Source organism: Pholcus phalangioides, unplaced genomic scaffold (assembly GCF_987345545.1).
Source record: "Pholcus phalangioides strain wild (caught in Gottingen) unplaced genomic scaffold, Ppha-v1.0 ptg000009l_1, whole genome shotgun sequence".
NCBI lineage: Eukaryota > Metazoa > Arthropoda > Arachnida > Araneae > Pholcidae > Pholcus > Pholcus phalangioides.
Window position 1 is genome coordinate 18,998,921 of NW_028301602.1, and position 20,654 is coordinate 19,019,574.

The window sequence follows — 20,654 nt, forward strand, 5'->3', positions numbered from 1 at the left end:
TGGTGCCAACTTTTATTACTGATACTCCTCGAGATTTCTCGTTTAAAGCGTTTTCCCGCAAAAAGTATTGTACGAAATAGCTGTAATGACGTGTGTACTGAATCACGTGATTTCGCTCACGGCCCCTCTAGTAACCCCCTCCCTCTCCCAGTCCGAACAAATCAAGGGGTTTTTTTCCTTGCTTCTGAAAAAAAAAGGCTACATTCCGCATCGGCCTTTTTTATTCGCTGTACTGTCTTGAGGACACATCTCCCCTCAAAACTTCTATTCACGGACGATATTGTTGAACAGAAAAATATTTACGGTTCGCGTCTGCAAAAATCCAGTTGTTCGAAATCTTTTAGTAAAATAGTTGAACGAGTTTGCGTACATAAAGGATTAATTTTTTTCCCACGTGGATGAATCCTACGGTTCTAGCCCAAAAGAACGGTAAGCAAAACTAAAAATTTGAATTTTTGTTAACTTTTTATTTTGAGCATTAAGAGTTAACTGTAATGAATCTATGTTAGAAGAGTTTGGCCCTGCATCGAGGCTAGCTGCGATGTTTGTTGAATTGTGTTTCATAAAGTTTAAAAACGATTATTTTTAATAGGGCATATCTACAAATTACAGAGTAACCTCGTTCATATGTCACTCAGTTATACAACTTTCATGTTTATACGACGTTTAACTTGGGGAAGCAATTGGTAACAATACATTTTAATGTTAAAATATTTCATTCATTTATTTAACGTAAAACCTCAATTATTCGACGTTTTCACTTCGACTAAAACTCGGAAACTTTTGAAAAAAGAAAAACGTAATTTATATCCATCTTGGTTTATGGGCATCTTTTTATCAGCCACCTCGTTGGGCATTTTGCCTGTTGTGGCGTTGTATTTGTATTTGTATATTTGTATTTGTATAAATGCGCACAAAATTTTTGTGAAAGCGTTGCTGCAACAGTTCTAGCATATTGTCACCGCAAAAGACATAAATTTTAGGGTGATTGCTGACGTATACGAAAATTGCCAGTGAGATGGCTGATGATCATTTAGAGTGGACTTAGATGATTTGTTTATTGCCTCTTTCTGAGAATACGCAGATGTGGAGAGTCCCGAAGAAATGGGTTTCAATTGTTTTGACGGCCATATGACCTTTCAGAATTTCTTCTCTCCCTATGTTTTCAACGTTATCCAGAGAGGGTGAGAAAGTCTACTGTAAGCATTTGGGGGGTACAGGTCTGCCGAAAATAGGTACACATGCACAGCAAGTTCTTTCGATCATTTCCTGTAGAACTTTCTTTCGATGTGGTCCTTTGCTTGCTGACAGGGCCGTCTTAAGAGCATCATGGGCCTCCGGGCCAATCGATTTTTCAGAGGCCCAACCTAGAGAATTCTCGAAAATTTCAATTACTTCCCATTTTACTGAGGCCCCCCCCCTCTTCTCTTGAGGCCCCCGGGCCGTGCTCGGGTGGGTCCATGCGTTCAGACGGCACTGCTTGCTAACTGTGTCAAATTCGTCGTTCGTAATGTCGGAAAAACAAAAAAACGCTCTCTCTAAAAAAACTGGAAATTTTGGAAGAATTCAACAAGAATTTTAAATTGATAACGAAAGTTCATCTTGCAAACAGGCCCGTCATTTAGGGGCTTTAGGGTCATTAGGGCCCTGGCTTTTGAAAATACACTAAAAATGGTATATATATACATACATTGAGTACCCTTGTTTTCCCCCTGGAAGAATTTTGCCCCCCCCCCCCGGAAAAAGTTGCAAACCAGTTGAATATGTTCGTTTCGACTTTTTGAAACGATTATAAAGTAGAGAAACAACCAAAGAGCAAGCTCCTGATTGAAAATCATCTACCGCCAAAAAGTCCAAGATGGGGAAATTTTCGAAGTCGAGAAGACTTTGTTGCAATTTTGTACTCAATGTCGTGTCCCAAAGGTGATGTTGTGCTAAATTTTATTTCTTTAAATGATTTGAAATGTGATTTAATTTCCTCTGAAGTATGAAATATTTTTTTAGAACAGAATTGGAATGCAATTAAACACATAAAATTTTATAACATTTTATATGTATGAGGGGGGGGGGGTAATTTTTTGGAAAGGCTGTTATATTCACTTCGACTTATACATAAAACGTTTTATAAAACGTTTTGACTCGGCCTCTTGAACGTCGTATAAACGACTGTAACAGAATTGTAAAGTTGCTCAGTTGAATAGATGAAGTGAACATAAATATTTGAATTATTTCAGTTCACACACACAATTTTTCAGGCCGGTGCTTCAACCAAGGCCAATGAAAATAGTTTTCAGTATTATTACTCTAACTTTTTAATTCACTAAATTTATTTATTCTTTTTGCACGCCTGTAGTGAATCGCCTGGCATAACGGAATCGCTTCGTTTTATCAAAAAAATCATTGCATGGAATAACTTCCCGTTAGAGCAGGGCGTCTCAAACTTTTTCCACCTGAGGCGCCCTTTTCCCCTATTCAATGCTTATCCACGAGCTCCACCGGCTCTCCAGACCTGTTTAACAAAGAATATTTTCGAAAACCTCACACCATGACAAAGGTTGGAGGCGCACAGTTTGAGAACTCATGCGTTATAGGAATAATATTTGATGTTCTAAATTGAAGTTAAACGTTTGGATAGAAATTTTGTTTTGTGTAAAACACGTTTCAAACTGGTTCGTCATGTATAAAGATTCTACAGTAGTTTCATTTGGTGTAGTATGAGTATACTTGCTTGCTTGGTGAACAACGAAACTATAGAGATGCGGTGGATATCTTATCTGAGAGAAACTAAGGATAAATTTGATACTGTGCATATATATCTATATATAATTGATTTTCTGTCTGTGTGTATGTTCTATATACAAATCCACAATTTTAAATCGATCGTCGCCAAAATTTGGATATATACCAAACAGGGCCCGGATTGAACGATAGGCTACTTCAAAAGTTCGTCAGAGAAGGGCAGATACCCGAAATGGACGAAAAATCGTCGGCAACAATGGTTTCTGGGCCTCAATAATCACTTTCGAAATGTTTACTTTGATTACCGTGGTTCCCTAGTAATGCGTTGTACACGTGCCTTTACAATGGCTTGTCACTTCTTTAATCCTGCCAGTATTATATATTTATTCCTTTGTAATGGTTCGTCACTTTTCCAATCCTCCCAATAAATGAAGAAAACACGGGCAGCGCCGGGTATTGTAGCTGTTATTGCTAATATTATGCATGATAAAATTGCAGTGAAATCTCGATATAACGATATTCTGTGGACGAAGAAAAATACCATAATAGAGGTATTATCGTTAATCGAGAGACTTTGACATTGAACACTAGCCATCAGGGCCGCAACTAAATGCTTGATCAGCTGAGGTAAGCACATATTTTGACATTCCCCCCCCCCATCTAATTTTGAAGAAGAGGCTATGAAAGGTGAATTTTGCGCACTCTGCTAGTCCTGGGAAAGATACCTGCTTGTCCCCCCCCCCCCCCCAGTTGCGGCCCTGCCGACCATGGATCGCGATCACCATTGGCGTATGCAAAGAAGGTTTAGGGTTCTAACCCCCCCCCCCCCAGAGCCGAGATTATAGGGAAAATTAATATAAAATTATTGCAGGAAAAAAGAACGTAACCCCCCACCCTCGTGAAAATGGCAATCACAAGTTTCTATGAGAAAACCATATCGCCTAACCAATTCGTTCTTTTAACTGGCCCATAGGGGAGCTCTATTATATTGCGTAAAATTATATACAAATCACATGATCATATCTCGAAATGTGATAATATTTATCACACACACACACACACAATTATATTTTATTCTTTAGTTTAAATAGACAGTGAAACCTTGATATAACAATATTCTACGGACCAAAAAAAAAATATTGTGGTAGAGAGATTAAAGAGGTAACATTATCCTCACGTGTGATCAAATTTATGCTATTGTCATTTTTTCTATATGGGCATTGTTAATATTATCGGAAAATACGCTTTTATGTATTTATTCGTTACAAAAAATTGTAATTGATTAGTTTATTTATAAAATTCACTTAGATGTGTATTGTCCCTGTACAGAAGCTTACCGCATAGTGCTTTTGTGTGTCGTACACATAGTGCAGCAATACAAATAACGTTAGCTTTCGGTGATCATTTAGTGAAAAATATTGTGGTAGCGATTTAAAAATTCTCCTAAGAATATCGGGTTATAGAGGCGTTTATCATAGTAGATGATGTCTTTGTACTGAGAGTTTAACATTAAGCCAGGCAATTCCAAACAAGATTTGAAAAAAAATATCATTGTAGATGTATTTATTATCGATTATCGTTGTAGCGATGTTTTGCTGCATATACAAATACCGTATCGTATGCAGGATTTCTCATGGGGGGGGGGGGAGAAGGGCATTCAACATTTTTTTCTTCCCGAAAGGGGTTTCTTTTTTTTTTACTGAAAAAATACACCATAATCATTTCTCAAGGTTTGCACAAAATTTTTCGGAGGGGGGGGGGTGGGGGGCCCGCGAAAAATCCTGGCCTGGGGGCCCGGCACTAGCATGTGGGGGCCATGGGGGGGGCATAATATAGAAGATTTTTATTCACTCTGAATACAAATAATACAAAGGCAAAGGCCACAACAGGCAGAGTGCCCAACGAGGTGGCTGAAAGAGAAAATAATAATAATTAATATAATAATAGTGAAAATAAAATAGAATAAACAAATAAAAAATAATAATTTCTAAAAAAAAGTTTTTTAATAATTTCTTTCATTGACAATAATTTTAATTCATTCTGAAATAATTTCTTTCATTAAATTTTATTCATTCTGAAATAATTTCTTTCATCAAATTTTATTCATTCTGAAATAGTTTCTTTCATTAAATTTAGTTCATTCTGAACTAATTTCTTCCATTAAAAATATAATTCTTATATTTACTCTGATATAATTTCTTCCCTCTATTGAAGAAATGTTTTTCTATTAAATATTATCGGTATCTTTATATCAAATCAAATATATTATATTTGAGATATTATCAAATCTTTATTAATCAGTAATATTAAATTACTAAAACTATGACGGATCTCCATTTTTGCCGTGTGGCTGAAGGCACCAGGACGGACATCTTAGATTACTAAAAATATGATGCAGAATTTTACTGTGACTTTTTTTTTTAATGGGAGTGTGATTATTTTTCATCTAGTACCAGAGAATAACATTATATTTCCTTATCTTATTTTTGTGTTTATGGTTTTGGTGATGCAAAAATAAAAAAAAAGTTATGATTTTCATAATATTGTTCATTTTAGTGAACCATCTCGTTCTTATTAGGGCCAAAAGGGTGCAGTGGTGGATAAACGCAAATTTGTGGGTGGGGGCGGTGGTTGTGACCATGTGTTCAATTTTTCAGGACGGTTCTGATTTTTTTGGAAAAAATTCTGAATTTTCCCCCTTTTTTAAGCAAATTTATTTTCTTGGTTTGTTATTCAGTCAAAAACGTAGAAAACATTTTTTTTTCCATTTAATTTTTCTGCTCTCGGGGGGGGGGGGGGGGGGAGTGACAGCCCCTACTTTTAATCCGCCCCCGATAGGGGGCCTCCAGATCAGGTTGCGCCTGGGGCCTCCCAAAATCATGATCCGCCACTGTGCGTGGTTCCATTAGACTTCAAGAAAATTCAGAAACGAAATACAGTTATGGGCCCTATTAAAACAAAAATGCCATAAGCTGGACATTCACCACTTCCGATAAGAGAAAATAACAAAATCTCCTCGGACAACGACAATAAATATGAAAAATACTATGTAACTTGTACAGCTCTAAGGTACACGTCAAGCACCACGGATCAATCGCAGCAAAAACAAAACTCCAAGAGCATTGGGAGAAAAAAATCTGAAAGGACATATGACCGTCAAAACCATTGACATCCACTTTCGAAGTGTGAGGCTTTCCAACTGTGCGTACTCTCAGAAACAAGCAATGAACAATCACTCTAAATGACCATCAGCCTTTCTATTCTCGTGTACGTCAGCAATCAACCTAGCCGCTGTGCGGTCGTGTGGGCATCGTGCTGGACTCTCCTCCTGAGGATGCAGGTTCGAACCCCGTTGACGGCACAGTGTTGGTCAGCTGAAGTTTGTTTTCTGCGGTTTCCCAGCTTCAAGGCACGAATATGAGGCGCTCTCCCATTTCAAAAGTCTCTCCGCAGAGAGCAGGAAGGCCTAAAACACGATACTGACAAAACATGAAAATTCAAGCATTTCCATCTTTACGTCAGGAAATTGAAGCCAGATGGCAGCATGAACACGAAACAAGTGCAACTCGACAACATAAATACGTTAGCGCCAAGCATACACTTAGAACACACATTTCAGCGTGTGCCGATTCGTTAGAAATTCCGTAGAGGAATATGTACGAGATGCATGCTCGGTTAAGTAGTAGTAGGAGCAATCAACCTAAAATTTATGGCTTTCGCGCTGGCATTATGTAAGAAGTACTGTTGCAGCAACGCGTTTTCACTGCGTACAAAAATTTCGCGCATTTGATGGACGATAAATGACGGTTTTTCAAACGATTCGGAGTTTGAGTCGAAGTGAAACCATCGAATAAATGGATTATTTTGACATTCAAATGTGAACCGGAACCAATTGCGACCGAAACCAAACGTCGTATAAACGTGAAAGTCGTATAAACGAGGTTCCACTGCAATATTTTTTATGAATGGAAAATATTGTGTGCGTGTTTATGTGATTTGGGTATTTATTATTTTGAGTTACATGCCCGACCGGGCATATAAATTTTGCGGATTTGTTCAGTCATTTTATTGGCACATTGGGTCCGTAGAATATCTTTTATTGGCACAAACTGTGCGCAGACTCTATGCTACTACCACAAAGGGTCGTGGAAGGTTAAGAACCCCTATCTCATAGATTTCCAAGAGTCACAAGGAAGCCATATTGTTTCACGTTGAGAACTTAACGTATATCATAAAAATAAATATACTCTTATGTATATTTATTTGAGATACAAACATCGAAAATCATAATCGAATCGTGAGCGCGTTGAACTTATACAAAGGTAAAAAGAATATCTTCAAGAGAGTTGCAGCCTTTTTTGCATCACCAGTAGGTGAAATACTTAAAAAAAAACGAACCTCCAGGAAGTGGAGCTTTTAATGGACCAAGGTCTGTGTACTTAACGCCTGGTAATTGACCTGGGAGGCCTTCACCCTCAAGTCTCTTGTGCACATGTGTCGGAGATTCGCATTCTGAAAATAAAAGAACTCAATCAATTTTGAAATAACTACTAGGGTACGACACCAAATCAATACATTGGAAAACAAAATTTTAAAAATTTTGTTTCCGAGATGAAAGTAGTAATTTCTTAATTAATTTATTGTGCTGAATACAAATATCACAAAAGAAAAGCTGAAATGGCTACGGTTTTTTTGTATGGATTATAGAAAAAAAACGTGTATACTGTAACATATAAATACAGGGTTGGCAAAAATTCCGTAGAAAACTTAAAAATTCATAAAAACCGGGAAAACAACCAAAATAAAAAACGGTTTGCAGGGTTAGCGATTGCGATGACTGGAAAAAAACCCTCAAAAACCACCGATAGATGGTGCTGATGAACACAAGTCAAAGAAAAGATACACAAATAACAAACACAATGTTAATTTCGTTAATCTTTATTTTATTAATCGTTTATTAAAACAGTATGTGTTCCACATGACCACCATCACCACAGGGGATAACAACGCATTGCATGCGAGTCACAAATCGAGCAACGCCTGCAATATGTTATCTCCTGTGTTGGTGGTCACGTGGAACACATACTGCTGTAATAAACGATTTGGAGGCATTCTGTTTGTTATTTGCGTATCTTTTCTTTGACCTGTGTACGTCAGTGCAACCTATCGGTTGTTTTTCAGTTTGGTTCGTTTTATTCGTTTTTAAAACAAATTATTTAAAAATTTTATTCGTCTTTTAAAAAAGTTCCCGCGACCTAGCAATGCTATCCCTGCAAACCGTATTTTAATTCGGTTGTTTTTCCGGTTTTTATGAATTTTCAAAGTTTCCACGGACTTTTTGCCCATCTTGTATTGCACTGTTCAACAAAAAATCTTTTTGTCATGTTCGTCAGGAAACTTCAATGGTTTAGGGGTAAATTGGGGTGCTGATTCTGAACCTGGCATTGGTTTTGTCAGATATATGAATCATTCATTGTTGAGAGTATACGTTATCCCAAAAACTAGAGCCAATTGGACTAAACCAATGCTAGATTCGGAATTAGCGTCCCACTGTCACCCTAAAATCCCAGAATTGTCTTTGCCAACAATTTCCTATCTTTATTCATAGAGCACAGTTCCAATGTGATTTTTATGTTGTTTATGGCATTACTACTGAGAAATTTAATTTTCACTTTACCTTAAAAACTGGAGCCAATCTGACAAAACTAATGCCATATTCAGAGCCAGCGCATCAAAATCATCTTAAAGTCGCTGAAGTATCTTTGGCAATGATCACTGGCCAATAAAATTTCAAAAGTTTCCTGCTTCCGAGTTGGAAATGTTCATTTTATAGTTAATTCAATGTGCTGAATACGAATATGACAAAGAAAAGACTGAATTGGCTACGGTTTTTTTTTTTTTGTAATGTGTACGCATTATTGAGAGATGAAATGTATATATGTAGCGTGCCTTCTCTGGGCACCGGGGTAGATATTATCTAGGGCAGGGTTTTCCAACCGGTGTTCCGCGGAACCTTAGGTTTCCGTCAGAACTTTTTTGGGGTTCCGCGGAATCAAAAGGGACGGAACCCCAAAAATCCAAGAACCTTGGTAGCTTGAAAAATTTTCTTGTTACTGTTTCACCTGAAGCAACTTTTATTTTTATTTCTGTTGAGAACGGGTTATCTAAAATAATTCAGAGAAATATTGGATAATCGACTAGTAGGAGAGAAACAATGTTCTTGTTGGCTCTTTTCTTTCTTTCTTTCTTTCTTCCTATTCTCCTTCAGACAACAACAGTCAAGAAGACTTCCTGGGAATTGGTATTCCCAAAACTCTCAAAACCTTCATGAGGATTTTATGAGGGTCTTCCTTCAAAGATTCGGAATTATTAAATTGTCTCTTTGCATTCTCTGTCCTCCTCCCAGTCTGCCTCTCTTCCTTGGAATCGCCAATTGAGATTCATGGTGTCGGATTCTTATCACTTTTCTGACTAGCAAATCCTAAATAGCAATTCTAAGACAGAGAAAAAGCTTTACTTTCTAACTTGTCTGAGGTTATATTCTCCCATTCTACTGATTCGTTACCACAAATGGAACCTCGTTTACACAACATTCAAGAGGCCACGTCAAAACGTGGTATAAGGGGGGAAATCGTACAATTGAAACTTCTTTGAAAATGAGCCAATGATAATTCTTGAGAAAAATTTGCCACAACATTAAATTTTTCAAAACAGTATTATAAATTACTTAAATAACCAATTCGCATTTCATCAACGTTTCTTAAATCCTGAGTATTCATTTATTGTTCTCCTAAAGATTTGAAAAAAAAGTAACTTTTTCCTTTTTTGGAAACTTTTTTTTGTTTTATTTTCCATATCTAAGCAAAGCAGATAATAGTTGTCCAACTCTCTAAAAGTTGTCTAAAAGAGAAGAACCGAAATACTATATATCATTGTTTCTCCAAGTCTCTCAGGAGCATCGCCAACCTTTGTCAAGGGCGTCGCGGCAAGCTGTCGACATTGCTGATTGCCTGTTTAGTGCTTTAAAGGGGTGTTTTTTTTTAAAACTAATTCTGAGTAGGGCTGTAACCAGAGAGGAACTCGGGAGTTCTGGTGACCCGGGCGCCGGGCCACAGGGGGCGAAGATTTCACTGTTTAACTTCTCCCCCAACATTAAAAGGGGGAGGCCCTCCTTAATGCGTGCTTGCCCCTGCTGACCAAGCATCTTGTTGCGGACTCTGATACCGTACCTCTGTGAAAAATCAGTCAATTAGTCGATCATCAAAATTTAGGGCTTTTGAAGTGACAATATGCAATGAAATACTATCATAGTGATACATTTTTGTAATCCATAATAATTACATCGATTCAATGCATAGAAATGATCATTCTCGGAAGAAGGTCTCGAAAAAGGCATTGACATTGACCTGCGTTTTTTTTTTCTTTCAATTACTCTTTTGTTTAATGTTGAAAGAAAAGCGTAAAGAAAATTTCCCACGAGTTACCATCATCGTATGTGGATTAGTTCACCGAAAATGTCAATATTTCCCCCCTTAGTAATAACACATAATCGCTCTCAATGTCTAATCAGTGTTGGTCATGTAACATCCCATGACAAGCAAACATTTAGCATGCTCCAGGAAAGCAAAATGGTCAATTGCTAAAAACTGGCCGTCCTTTCACTTTCGTGTTTTTTCTCAAGTTCGAACTTTTAACTCCTCTGAAGAATCGATATCAGTTTGTGCTCTGTTTCATCACAAGGGAAATGATCCAGCGGTTCGGCTGTAGTTTCGTTGTGTTCTTATTTGTTTGAAGCCTCAGCTCGTCTTGTTTTACTCTGTTGAAGCTTAAGAATAGTTTTTGCTCATATTCACTATAGCTGGTGATGGACCGGGTGGAAGGTAATATTCACCCTTCTTCTTAATTTGACCACTCGTTCCACATTTCGGATGAGAATGTTGTATGCAAAAATTCACACTTAACCCATGACCAAGTACAGTGAGTAGTAATTTTTTCCTCTTGATCTGTATTTTGTTATCAATATTATTTATCGTTAACGACAATTTCGTCTAGGATCGTAACTACGATTTTTATGAGGAGGGGGCAAACATGATTTTGCCACCCTCTCCACTTAAATTCATGTTGATTCTATAACGGTATTTTTATTCTTCTCTGATATTTACCACCCCCTAAAGTTTGGCGCCCGGGGGCAGTTGCCCCCCCCCCTCCCCAGTTCCGGCCTTGATTTCATCGATATATATGTGTTTTTTTTTTACTATTTTCTTTTTCTTTTGACAGCTTCTTGCATTTCGTGAATTTTAATGTGAATACTTAAACGAGAAATTACAGCGATACTGTGTATCAGTTGTCAAGATTAAAAAACCGTGGGCATTTGTGAGATACTAATTACATAGCAGTGAAATATGGTAAGATACTCGTGAACTGTGCCACAAGATGCTCAGAGATGTCATGTGTTCAATATCCCTCTTTTGTCCTTTCCAGTGCCTTTTCTGACACAAGGAACTATTGTGAAAACAGCGCCATGATGATCAACCAGCACATTGCTATTGAAGAAAGTGTGCACACCGAAGTTTGGCGTTTTAATTAATATTTTTAATAATAATAATATCGTTTTTTTAATATTTTTATTGAGAAAATAAAATGAAAAAAGAAAACTATAGTGTTTTGCACTTTCACATTCTTCGATTCAAAAATTGAGAAATTTATCGCATTTCAAAGAAAACAAACTATATATATAGAGTTATTTATCCGAAAATATGTGTGTGTGCGTGATGTCACTCTCAACTGTTCATTCTCAACTGCTTCGACAGCTGGCTGATGTAAAGATCAATTCCGCAAAGAAAATTCAACTGCTTCTGCGGGTAGAGTGACATCATCTTCGGATAAGTCGCCATCTGGTGGCAATGTCAGCAAATGTGACCTTTGGCCTGAGTCAAGTCTGACCGTCCATGTACGGTCCCATTCAGTGGACCCGAGCTTCAAGAAAAGAGGTTCGTTGCCTTTCGAGCGTAGTACTCTAGCGCATTTTCCCGGCAAAATGAGACGACGTGGGTTTGATTCCCGCAGAGACCGCGGAACACATTCCCACACAGCCAGCTGTCGAAACATAGGCGGAGATTGACTTGGAAGTCTGGGGGGGGGCACGGTCATTATTGCTGGGGGGGGCAAGATGATGATGATGACAATTCATATATACATATATACATTAGATCAGTCGACTCCACCTTTGACGCTGTCAGCAAATGTGCCGTTTGGCCTGAGTTAAGTCTGACCGTCCATGTACGGTCCCATTCAGCGCACCCGAGCTTCTAGAAAAGAGGTTCGTTGCCTTTGCGTAGTGGGGTATACCGCATTCTCTTTCTCTCTCACGGCAAGTGAGACGACGTGGATTTGATTCCCCACAGTGACCACGGAACACATTCCCGCATCAGCCAGCTACCGAAACCTTCGTAAAATTATTCATTTCAGTTAATAAAAGCTCAAATAACTCAATTCAAATAATAATAATGGAATAAGGTATCTTACCAACTCTTACATTGAGAGCCCTGCACGACTGCAACTGCACCAGCACGAGCGCCACTGCTACAATGAACTTCATGGAAGCTGATGCTACCTTCTCTTCAAAATCAAGAATGAAACTACTGGAACTGGAGAAAACAAACGTTGTGCTTTAGCAATGTAATGGCAAGCCTTTTTATATGATTTTCGAACCATTGTGTTTGTCGCACCTGTTGTCAATTTATAACGTTCATCAAAAAATTATTATCTCTATATACGTAAACATGAAACAATTATTCTATTCATTTCTTGACGATTTCTCGGAACTTGCACAATTATTGATAAATAATCATAATGTTATTCGCAATCTGATACGTGTTTGAGACACGTAATCTCATAATAATTTGGGTTTTAAAACTTACCATATGGCAGGGTTCTCATAATGTACACAACAAATGCACTAATTTTTGTTAAACAGCTCTAGGGAGCCGCAGAAGCTTGCGGATAAGCATTGAATAGGGGAAACAGGGGTACCGCGTGTGGAAAAGTTTGAGAATTGCTGCCATATGGAGGTAATTATTGAAAAATTAATAATTTTGCAGATATATATCATTCTTTTTTACCTCCTGCAGGAGGGACGTCTGAGCCAAAGTGGCAACATAGACGTCAAGTTATTACAAATATGAGGTGGAGGGCGGGCTGTTCAAATTCAATATTTCTTTAGGTTACAATATATGGAGAAGAATACTCATTACAGCAAACGAAATTTTTTAAGAACTGCATTTAGGGAAATCAGCATCCAAATTGATTTGAATAATTTTACGAAATTTAAAAATTAATGAAAATTGAAAATGAATGAGATGATGAAAAAAGTTAGAACTAATATGGGAAAACTTAACGATAGAATTCAGAATTTCTAAATACGTACTTTAAGTAATGAGAAAGATAATTTTTATACATCAACGATAATATATCCATAACCCGTTTAAATGTAAATTTGAGAAAATATTTCGAAAAATATTTTCAGAATCATCATCATTTAAATCATGAGAAAAATATTTTCAGAATTGATGAAAATTCAGATTTAATGAGACAAGTAATTACAAGATGATTGCTCTATTTCTGATTTTAATATTAGATATTGAATGAAATTAATTAACTAGATAAAATTACTTAGTTACTTTTAGTTAAAGTTTTAAAGTTATTTCAAAGTTATAATACTTTTTTTTCGTAAAAGTTGGAACCGTTAAAATATCGATAACAATTCTATGGTAAAAGTCCGAAAAATGCTTGCAAACGTTTTATTTCGGACTCGTTAACAAGTCAAACACCATTTTTTTTCAGTCAATAAACCATCATTAAGTTCTTGACGTTTATTGATTACTTAATAAATATAGTAATTTTACAATTTGAATTAAATTAAGCGAATAATATTAAGTAACTAATATTAATTAATAAGTTACTTATTTTATTTATTCTCAACAGTATAAAAACCCGTTTTATATAATAAAAAAATACGATAATGAACTTATTAGTTTTCCTAAATGCTGCCACGTATCCCAGATTAGGTACACTTGCATTAGATAGTGTCCCGAGATCTCCAGAGGGGGTGCGTGGTCATGATGCCATCACTGCGTAGCGAGGCGCGCGAAGCTCACCCGGCACGCGCGAGCAGCGTGCCATCATGTGTGATGAGATATAAGTTTTACTTAAATACTTATTACTTTTGATTCATTAATAAGCGTCATTCACACTAATAATAATTAATAATTAAATAATCATTAATTAATCAAGACGAGTGGAGAACTATTAAGTAAGTGATTCGAATACTTATCTCCCCCCCCCCCCCCAGAGCTCGTTAAGCACAGGTCTCTGTCGCTTGAAGAATGCATTGATGTTTGTAGGACGGCTGACAAAGCCACACATGAAAATACAGTTCTGCGTTCACCTGCTGAGGTACGTGCATTAAAAACTCATCACAGTTTCGCAAGATCATATAAGCTATGAATGCAAATATTGGGGCTTGATTATCCGATGAGAAAGGAATCTTGTCCTGCATGGAAGCACGTGTGCAAAAAATGCAAATGAGATAATCATTTTGAGAATGCGTGCATGTCTCGGGAGCCAAATACAAGTAAGGAGATCGTCAGAAGCTAAACGGATCCCTCAAATCGGGTAAGATTAAAGCCTCCTAGATGTACAAGCCGTAATGTATCACTCCGCCGAGGTTGTGACGTCACAATCCGGGTCCTTAGCGTGGCTGTTTTGGATGTTTTCAACAAAGCACGCCACGTGCATTTTTATCGTAATATTTAATTTAAATTCTTCAAGTGTTTAATATTTATTTTACTATTTATCTGTTGTTGCTGCTTTTTAATTTGTTATAACACATTAGCCGGAGAAATTTTATTTAAATAATTATGAAAGAGGCCGAGAAGTTCGATAATCATCTGACGACGAACTTCTGAAACAAAAGAGTACGTATCTATTTGTACATAATTCAGTCAATATATCTGAAATATTTATTTTTTTCTGATTTTATTTTGCGTAATGAATTTGAAAGTAGACATGTTCGCTGCTGTTTCGTGTCGAAATTTTATTTCCTTCTGTATTCAGAGCAGTTTTTTTATCCACTTGTTTAATCACTCTGGAGCACATTTTTCAGATCTGATAAAAATTTCATTTAATAATGAGTAAATCGAATTTCTCAGGTCTGTAATTCTTTAAAAATGCAAATATTAATGTGCTGAGTGACGTGAAATTTAATGAAGGGATAGGCTACTTTTTAAATTAATAATAAAATATTTTGCAAATTTAACTCGCATTTCAAATCATTAAATTTAAATGTGCGTCATCCCCATATGTTACATTTCTTGCACAGTTCTGAATATTTTATAACTGAATAATTTCGTTGCCTATATGCTGTATATTGTAAATACTACACCTGTAACATTTTACATTTTTTTGTAGGTGTCTCGGTGCTGCTGCGTTTTTAGCTTTAGGTAAAACTGCAAGGGGAAGCGAAAGACCGAATATAACTCTCGTCCTACTGAGGAAAAGAAATCCAATTCTAGCACCCCCTGATAATCCTTGCTGGATAACCATCGTGTTTGACAACAAAGTTACCAATTAAAAGAGTTACCAGAGGAAACAAATAATGAAATCAATGGTAAGCAAGAAAAGCAGTACGATGAATGTCACTGTCTCTGGCACGATAATCATCTTGTACCTGAGTCTTCTTATGAGTGGTTCCTAGGAAGAGACCCAAAGTCTACTTCATGGTAAAATAAGTGAAACTTTATCCTTTCTGCATGAAGAGCTGGTACTGAGATTTATGAAAGCTTCTCGTTATTCCCCACAAATTTTATTATGGATATCAATATTTTGTTTCAACAATCCCCGGCTGCATATCGCTTTGTGAGGAATTCAAATACACTGATACTGCCTCATGCATATCACTTCAAGTATTACTGCAAAATGTATTGTTCTGAGAGTATAGTACAGAACTCAAACGTGGAAACATGTAGCAGGAGAATGTCATGAACTTTTTAAAATCAAGAAGCTAGTTGGTTTGTAATGCCTAAAATTTATATTAAGCCAGCAGTATTTTATAAGAAAGCTTCAATTAAAAAGGACTGTCTATTAATTTGAGATCAATTTAAGATGATGGACAATATTCAAAGGTATTTGTGTGTGGCTAGTTTTGTGTAACAAAACTAAAAATGATAACTTTAACACCAGGTCTTCAGTTAAAAGAAACTTGCGGCTATAAAACAATCTTAATTGCATTAATTTTTTTTTTTTTAATTTGAAGTACAAAGGTGCATTTTCATCAGACGTGTGAAGAAATGTTTTGCATTTTTCAGGAGATATACATCTTTTTAATTTTGAAACTTGATATTTAAAAAAAAATCGGCGATATTAAATATTTTCATTTACAATTCTGCAAATAAAATGTTATTTATAAGTGTTCATAATTCACCATTTAAAATTAGAATCTAAAATTAATTTTATGATAATTTTATAAATGAGTGCATCGAGAATAAGACTTTTCATAATGTGTAATATTGCAAGAGAGTATGTGTATTCTAGTGATTCTGCGGTGTTTGGTAAGAACATGATAACTCCAAAATCACAGTTTTGAGATATGAGCATTTTTAATTTCATTGTCATTTTAAAAATCAGAAATCAAGTATACATAAAAATACAAAGGAAAATATCATAGTAATATCATAATGTATATTAGCATGTTGTTTAGCCATATGGCTCGTATCTGTGCGTTTATATCACTTCTAATTAATTGTAATTAGCAAGAAATGGAGATATCATATTCTTAACAACTAACAAATAAACATATTAAATATCAAAGACAAGTCATCAACATACACACACACACATTTCAAATTTAAATTATGTTTATCCCTCTAAAAGAAAGGATTATTATGCCATAACATTTTAAATTTCTCACTTTCCTCCTAAATAACAAGTGTTTTGCTTTATCATGTAGATTCTTCTCTGTCACTTACAATTGCAATGGCATCCTCAGACGAATGAAGTTTTTGGTACAATGTATGGTATTATAGAGGATCAACAAATTCCAACCAAAAAAGAATGTCTTCGTACTTCTTTTGAATTTTTGCTGGTTCCTCATAAGCAATAGGCAAACATAAATTATTTGCAGACGGTCGTCCGCTTCTCTTAATACTGCAAGTTCTGAAAAGTTCTCCATCCTTTAGTGCGCATTTAAATTGAAATTCCCCAAAATTCTTGGTGACATGCAATGAAAAAATATTGTGCCAAATAATTGGTAGTTTCTCTATGTCCACCGTTCTTTTCCCCAAGAAAAGGTCTTTCATAAGACTCGAAAATGAAAAGAAATCATTGTGTGTTTCATTTGGATCACTACAAAATGCTTTGCTGACATTCTGACAAGAATCATCCAATCTTGAGGAAAGCGTACTATACCATCACGGCATTTCCTGGCCCTTTCGATGTTTGCATGATCCGAATCGCATTCTAGGTGCGTATGACTTGGAATTAAGTATTTGTGAAGGATTTCTTTTAACTTCTCTTTCCTCTGTAGAACCACGTTATTCATCACAGGAACAAACATATTTCTGTTCTTACTTGAGCACGTGTCAGAATAGTTGGTAACGCATTCAGCTAAATCTGAGAGATGAGAAATTTCATCAAACACGAAGCAATCTCATTTGCCCCACCTTGCGCGACGCCCTCATGCCACATGTAACAGTAGGTTTTTCCTGCAGTACAATTCTGGACTGTGAAATTGTCTCCACAGCTTCCTCTTATAAAATGAAATATTTGATGTTAGTTCTGGAGTTGGCAGCCATTGTTGCAGATAACATACGGCTACCACTACTTTTCCTTCAGATTTTATTGCACTTTCTTTGTCAAGAGGTTACAGCCATAATGGAAGTTTGCCTTTTATTGATGATCAATAAGTTCCTTTTCATATTTTGGTTTATTTTCTTCAGGTGATGCTTTGATTTGTATGTGAAGGCTGTCACACTTTCTGCATGTGTCAATATGAGGTTTCTTAAATTTGAGGTTACATTCCAAAAATACCTTTCTATAAACCTGTTTACTAACTAGAGGTGATTTGCCTCCAGTTTCCAATTTGTTCTTGTACAAATCATACATTTTCTCCAAATTGAGATCATTGCCAAGATAGAGTTTAGATGAGTGTCATCGAGAATAGTGGCTCTCATAAGCCAGGAAACTCAAGATATGCTGACTCAGGTAAGTGATATCTGCTTCAGAACGTTTAATATAGCAGGGAGAAGGTTCCCACGCTGATCATTAAGTATGAATCCACTAAAAGATGCCTTCTTCTGTTTCACTAATTCATTCAGAAATCCTCGCGTTTCTCCAAATATGGCAAGAAAACATTTCTTGCATACTATAATTCTGGACTCATTTCCTTCTATATTACATTATATTGAAATGTGATTTCCCTTTTGGATGTGTAACTTGTCTTTGTTCTTGATTTCATCTTTATTTCTAGAAGGCTTCCAATATAGCTTCTTGGCTCATATCGAGAAAGAAGTTTCCTGTATTCTGTATAAATTCCTTTTCTCTCATGTATAAATTAAATTTATCCTTGTATTTGTTTTTGCACCTTTCTAATTCTCTCATAGGCCTTGCTGGATGGACCTTTACAGCAAGATGTAGTAAATTCCTCTCCTGTAACCAATCATCTTCTGCGCTCTTGTCTCAACTTTCTGCGCATTGGTCCAAACCCTTTCTTTCGTTTCTTAGAGGCAGCTAATTCAAGCATTCCGCTACCCTCTATTTCTGTCATGGTCTCTTGAGTTGTGATAGAACAGACTCCAGCCAGAAATTTCGTTCGGGGGGGGGGGCACCAAAGTGATAGAACAATAGATTTGACCACCTTTTTCCTTTTTTTTCGGTCATTTTCTCACATTTCGGGAGAACCAGACCCCCAAGTCCTTCCCCCTCACTACGCCCTTGACAGACTGTATTCTCAGTATCATACGCTTGTGACAATACATTACTGGCTTTTTGCGTCGTCTTGCACTTTTTAATTATTTCGAAATCGTCTTCAGAGGTATCATCAGCACTTGGTTGAAATGTTATGTCGTCACTTACTTCACCATCTGAATCCAAGAACAATGGCGGAAGGATTTTTGCATTAATTGTTTGAACAAGAGGGAACAGCTCTATTTACTTCTCCATGTTTTTCATTTTGCAGGAACTGTTTTTGTCTGGACTCCTAGAAAATAAAAAGTACATAAATAATAGAGCATTTTCTCTCCTCTGTTTCTAATGTTATAGGCCTATTAGAATAATAAAGTACTGGTCTGAAATTATTATTACATAATAATATTTATTATTAATATTATTACTATTAGTAGTAGTTAATTTGGTTTTAAATATTATTTCTTATTAACTGAGAACAGAATATTAACCTATTTATCCACTTAGAAATGTGTAATCTTTAATATGAAAAAGGAATGCGTGTGTGATTCTGTTTTGTTATTTTTAATATTAGTAATGAAAGAAAACGAAAACTTACCGATTGTTGCTTTGTGTTTTCCTTCAATGCAACTACTACCATTCTTTTACCACGATAAAGGAGACTCATTGTTAATGTTGAACCGACTACAACATTTACCAATGAAAAAACACTGTTATGATCGACGAACCTGCCGCTGTTTAATGAGAACGCAGGGTTCAAAAATAATAGAAAACAGTTTATCTAAACACGCACAACTCACATTTTGTAAACAAAACACGTGAATTTCCAAAAAAAAAAATTTTACCATAAAGAAAAAAAACCACGAATACGGGGAGGGGGGGGGGGCTGCATTACGGTGCCATATACTCTCTCAGCCCTGATTATTATTATTACTATTATTACTACTTAATAGCAATGATAATTGTCGAGTCGCGTCTGACAACCGTCTCTCATGGAAATCGGGTTATTTTCCTGAGATATCTGAATTTCCAAATTATCATGCATGTAAAATACATGATTTGAGCTCTGGATTCGTGCTGAAACTGAACATTTCAATTCAATTCAAAATAGGAATGTCGTAATATCCAGATTCTGATACTGATAAGCCGGATATTATGAATATTTACCAATCATCTTGGCAAGTTTGATAAATTTATCACTTTTACCGGCGAATATGCATAATACCTAAGCATTTGGTAGATTTGATGAAAACTAAAAAATTATCAGTTTAGAAGGAGATTATGCATACCCAAGCGTCGCACAGTGGTGCGTTTTGCGAAAATCGTGGCCAAACCCCCAAAAAAAAAGTTTTGCCGTTCGACCCTGATTTTTTCACGGATGAAGAGTGAATAACCCCCGGCTTCTCGACGTACGTTTTTTTTTCGTTCATCACCTCTTAGTTTTCGCCCAGAAGGAGCTCCAATGTGGTGATTCAAGTAGCAGTATACCGCGCATCAATCTAAACCTTCTACAAAGCCGCTCTCGTTCAAAAATTTCGTAGCTCTCCGGGGAATTTCAGGCATTTATTTCTTTTCTTTCAAGTGTGTTAGCAATTTAGAAATACATTTTGAATTTCGTTTTTGATATTTTTATTAAAAAATAAATTATTCTTAATGCCAAGTCATTTTTAAAGCAAGTTTATTTTTGTGAGTGGCGGTAGAAACAAGTGACCTGATGTGACCTCCTGAAATTCATTTCTCAACATACTTTAACATGTTCAGTTTATGAAAAAGTTGAAATTAGCTGCTAATATCTGCTACTCCGCTGACCCCAGCGACTTTTCTTCAACATGCCATAGCTGAGGCTTGCCTATACAAAGGCGGAATAGATTTGAATTTGATAAAATTTCTTTAAAAACGGCAGATTATTGCTCTGATAACTCCAGATTATTTGAGCTTTAACATTGAAAGTTGCAAAA

The 20,654-nt window shown here is 36.2% G+C and overlaps 1 protein-coding gene across 2 annotated transcripts in view; it reads right to left on the reverse strand.

The window, feature by feature from the left end:
• The window catches only part of LOC149082178 (venom protease-like), a 142,321-nt gene extending 129,333 nt beyond the window's left edge, over positions 1–12,988 (reverse strand). For both annotated transcript variants that reach the window (XM_089235697.1, XM_089235698.1), the window contains exons 1-2: positions 12,265–12,988; positions 7,138–7,251 (exon numbers count right to left, since the gene is read on the reverse strand). In XM_089235697.1, the coding sequence (XP_089091823.1) occupies positions 7,138–7,251; positions 12,265–12,337 (187 nt within the window). In that variant the 5' untranslated portion in view covers positions 12,338–12,988. The remainder of the gene's footprint in view (positions 1–7,137; positions 7,252–12,264) is intronic.
• Positions 12,989–20,654: the final 7,666 nt, after the last annotated feature.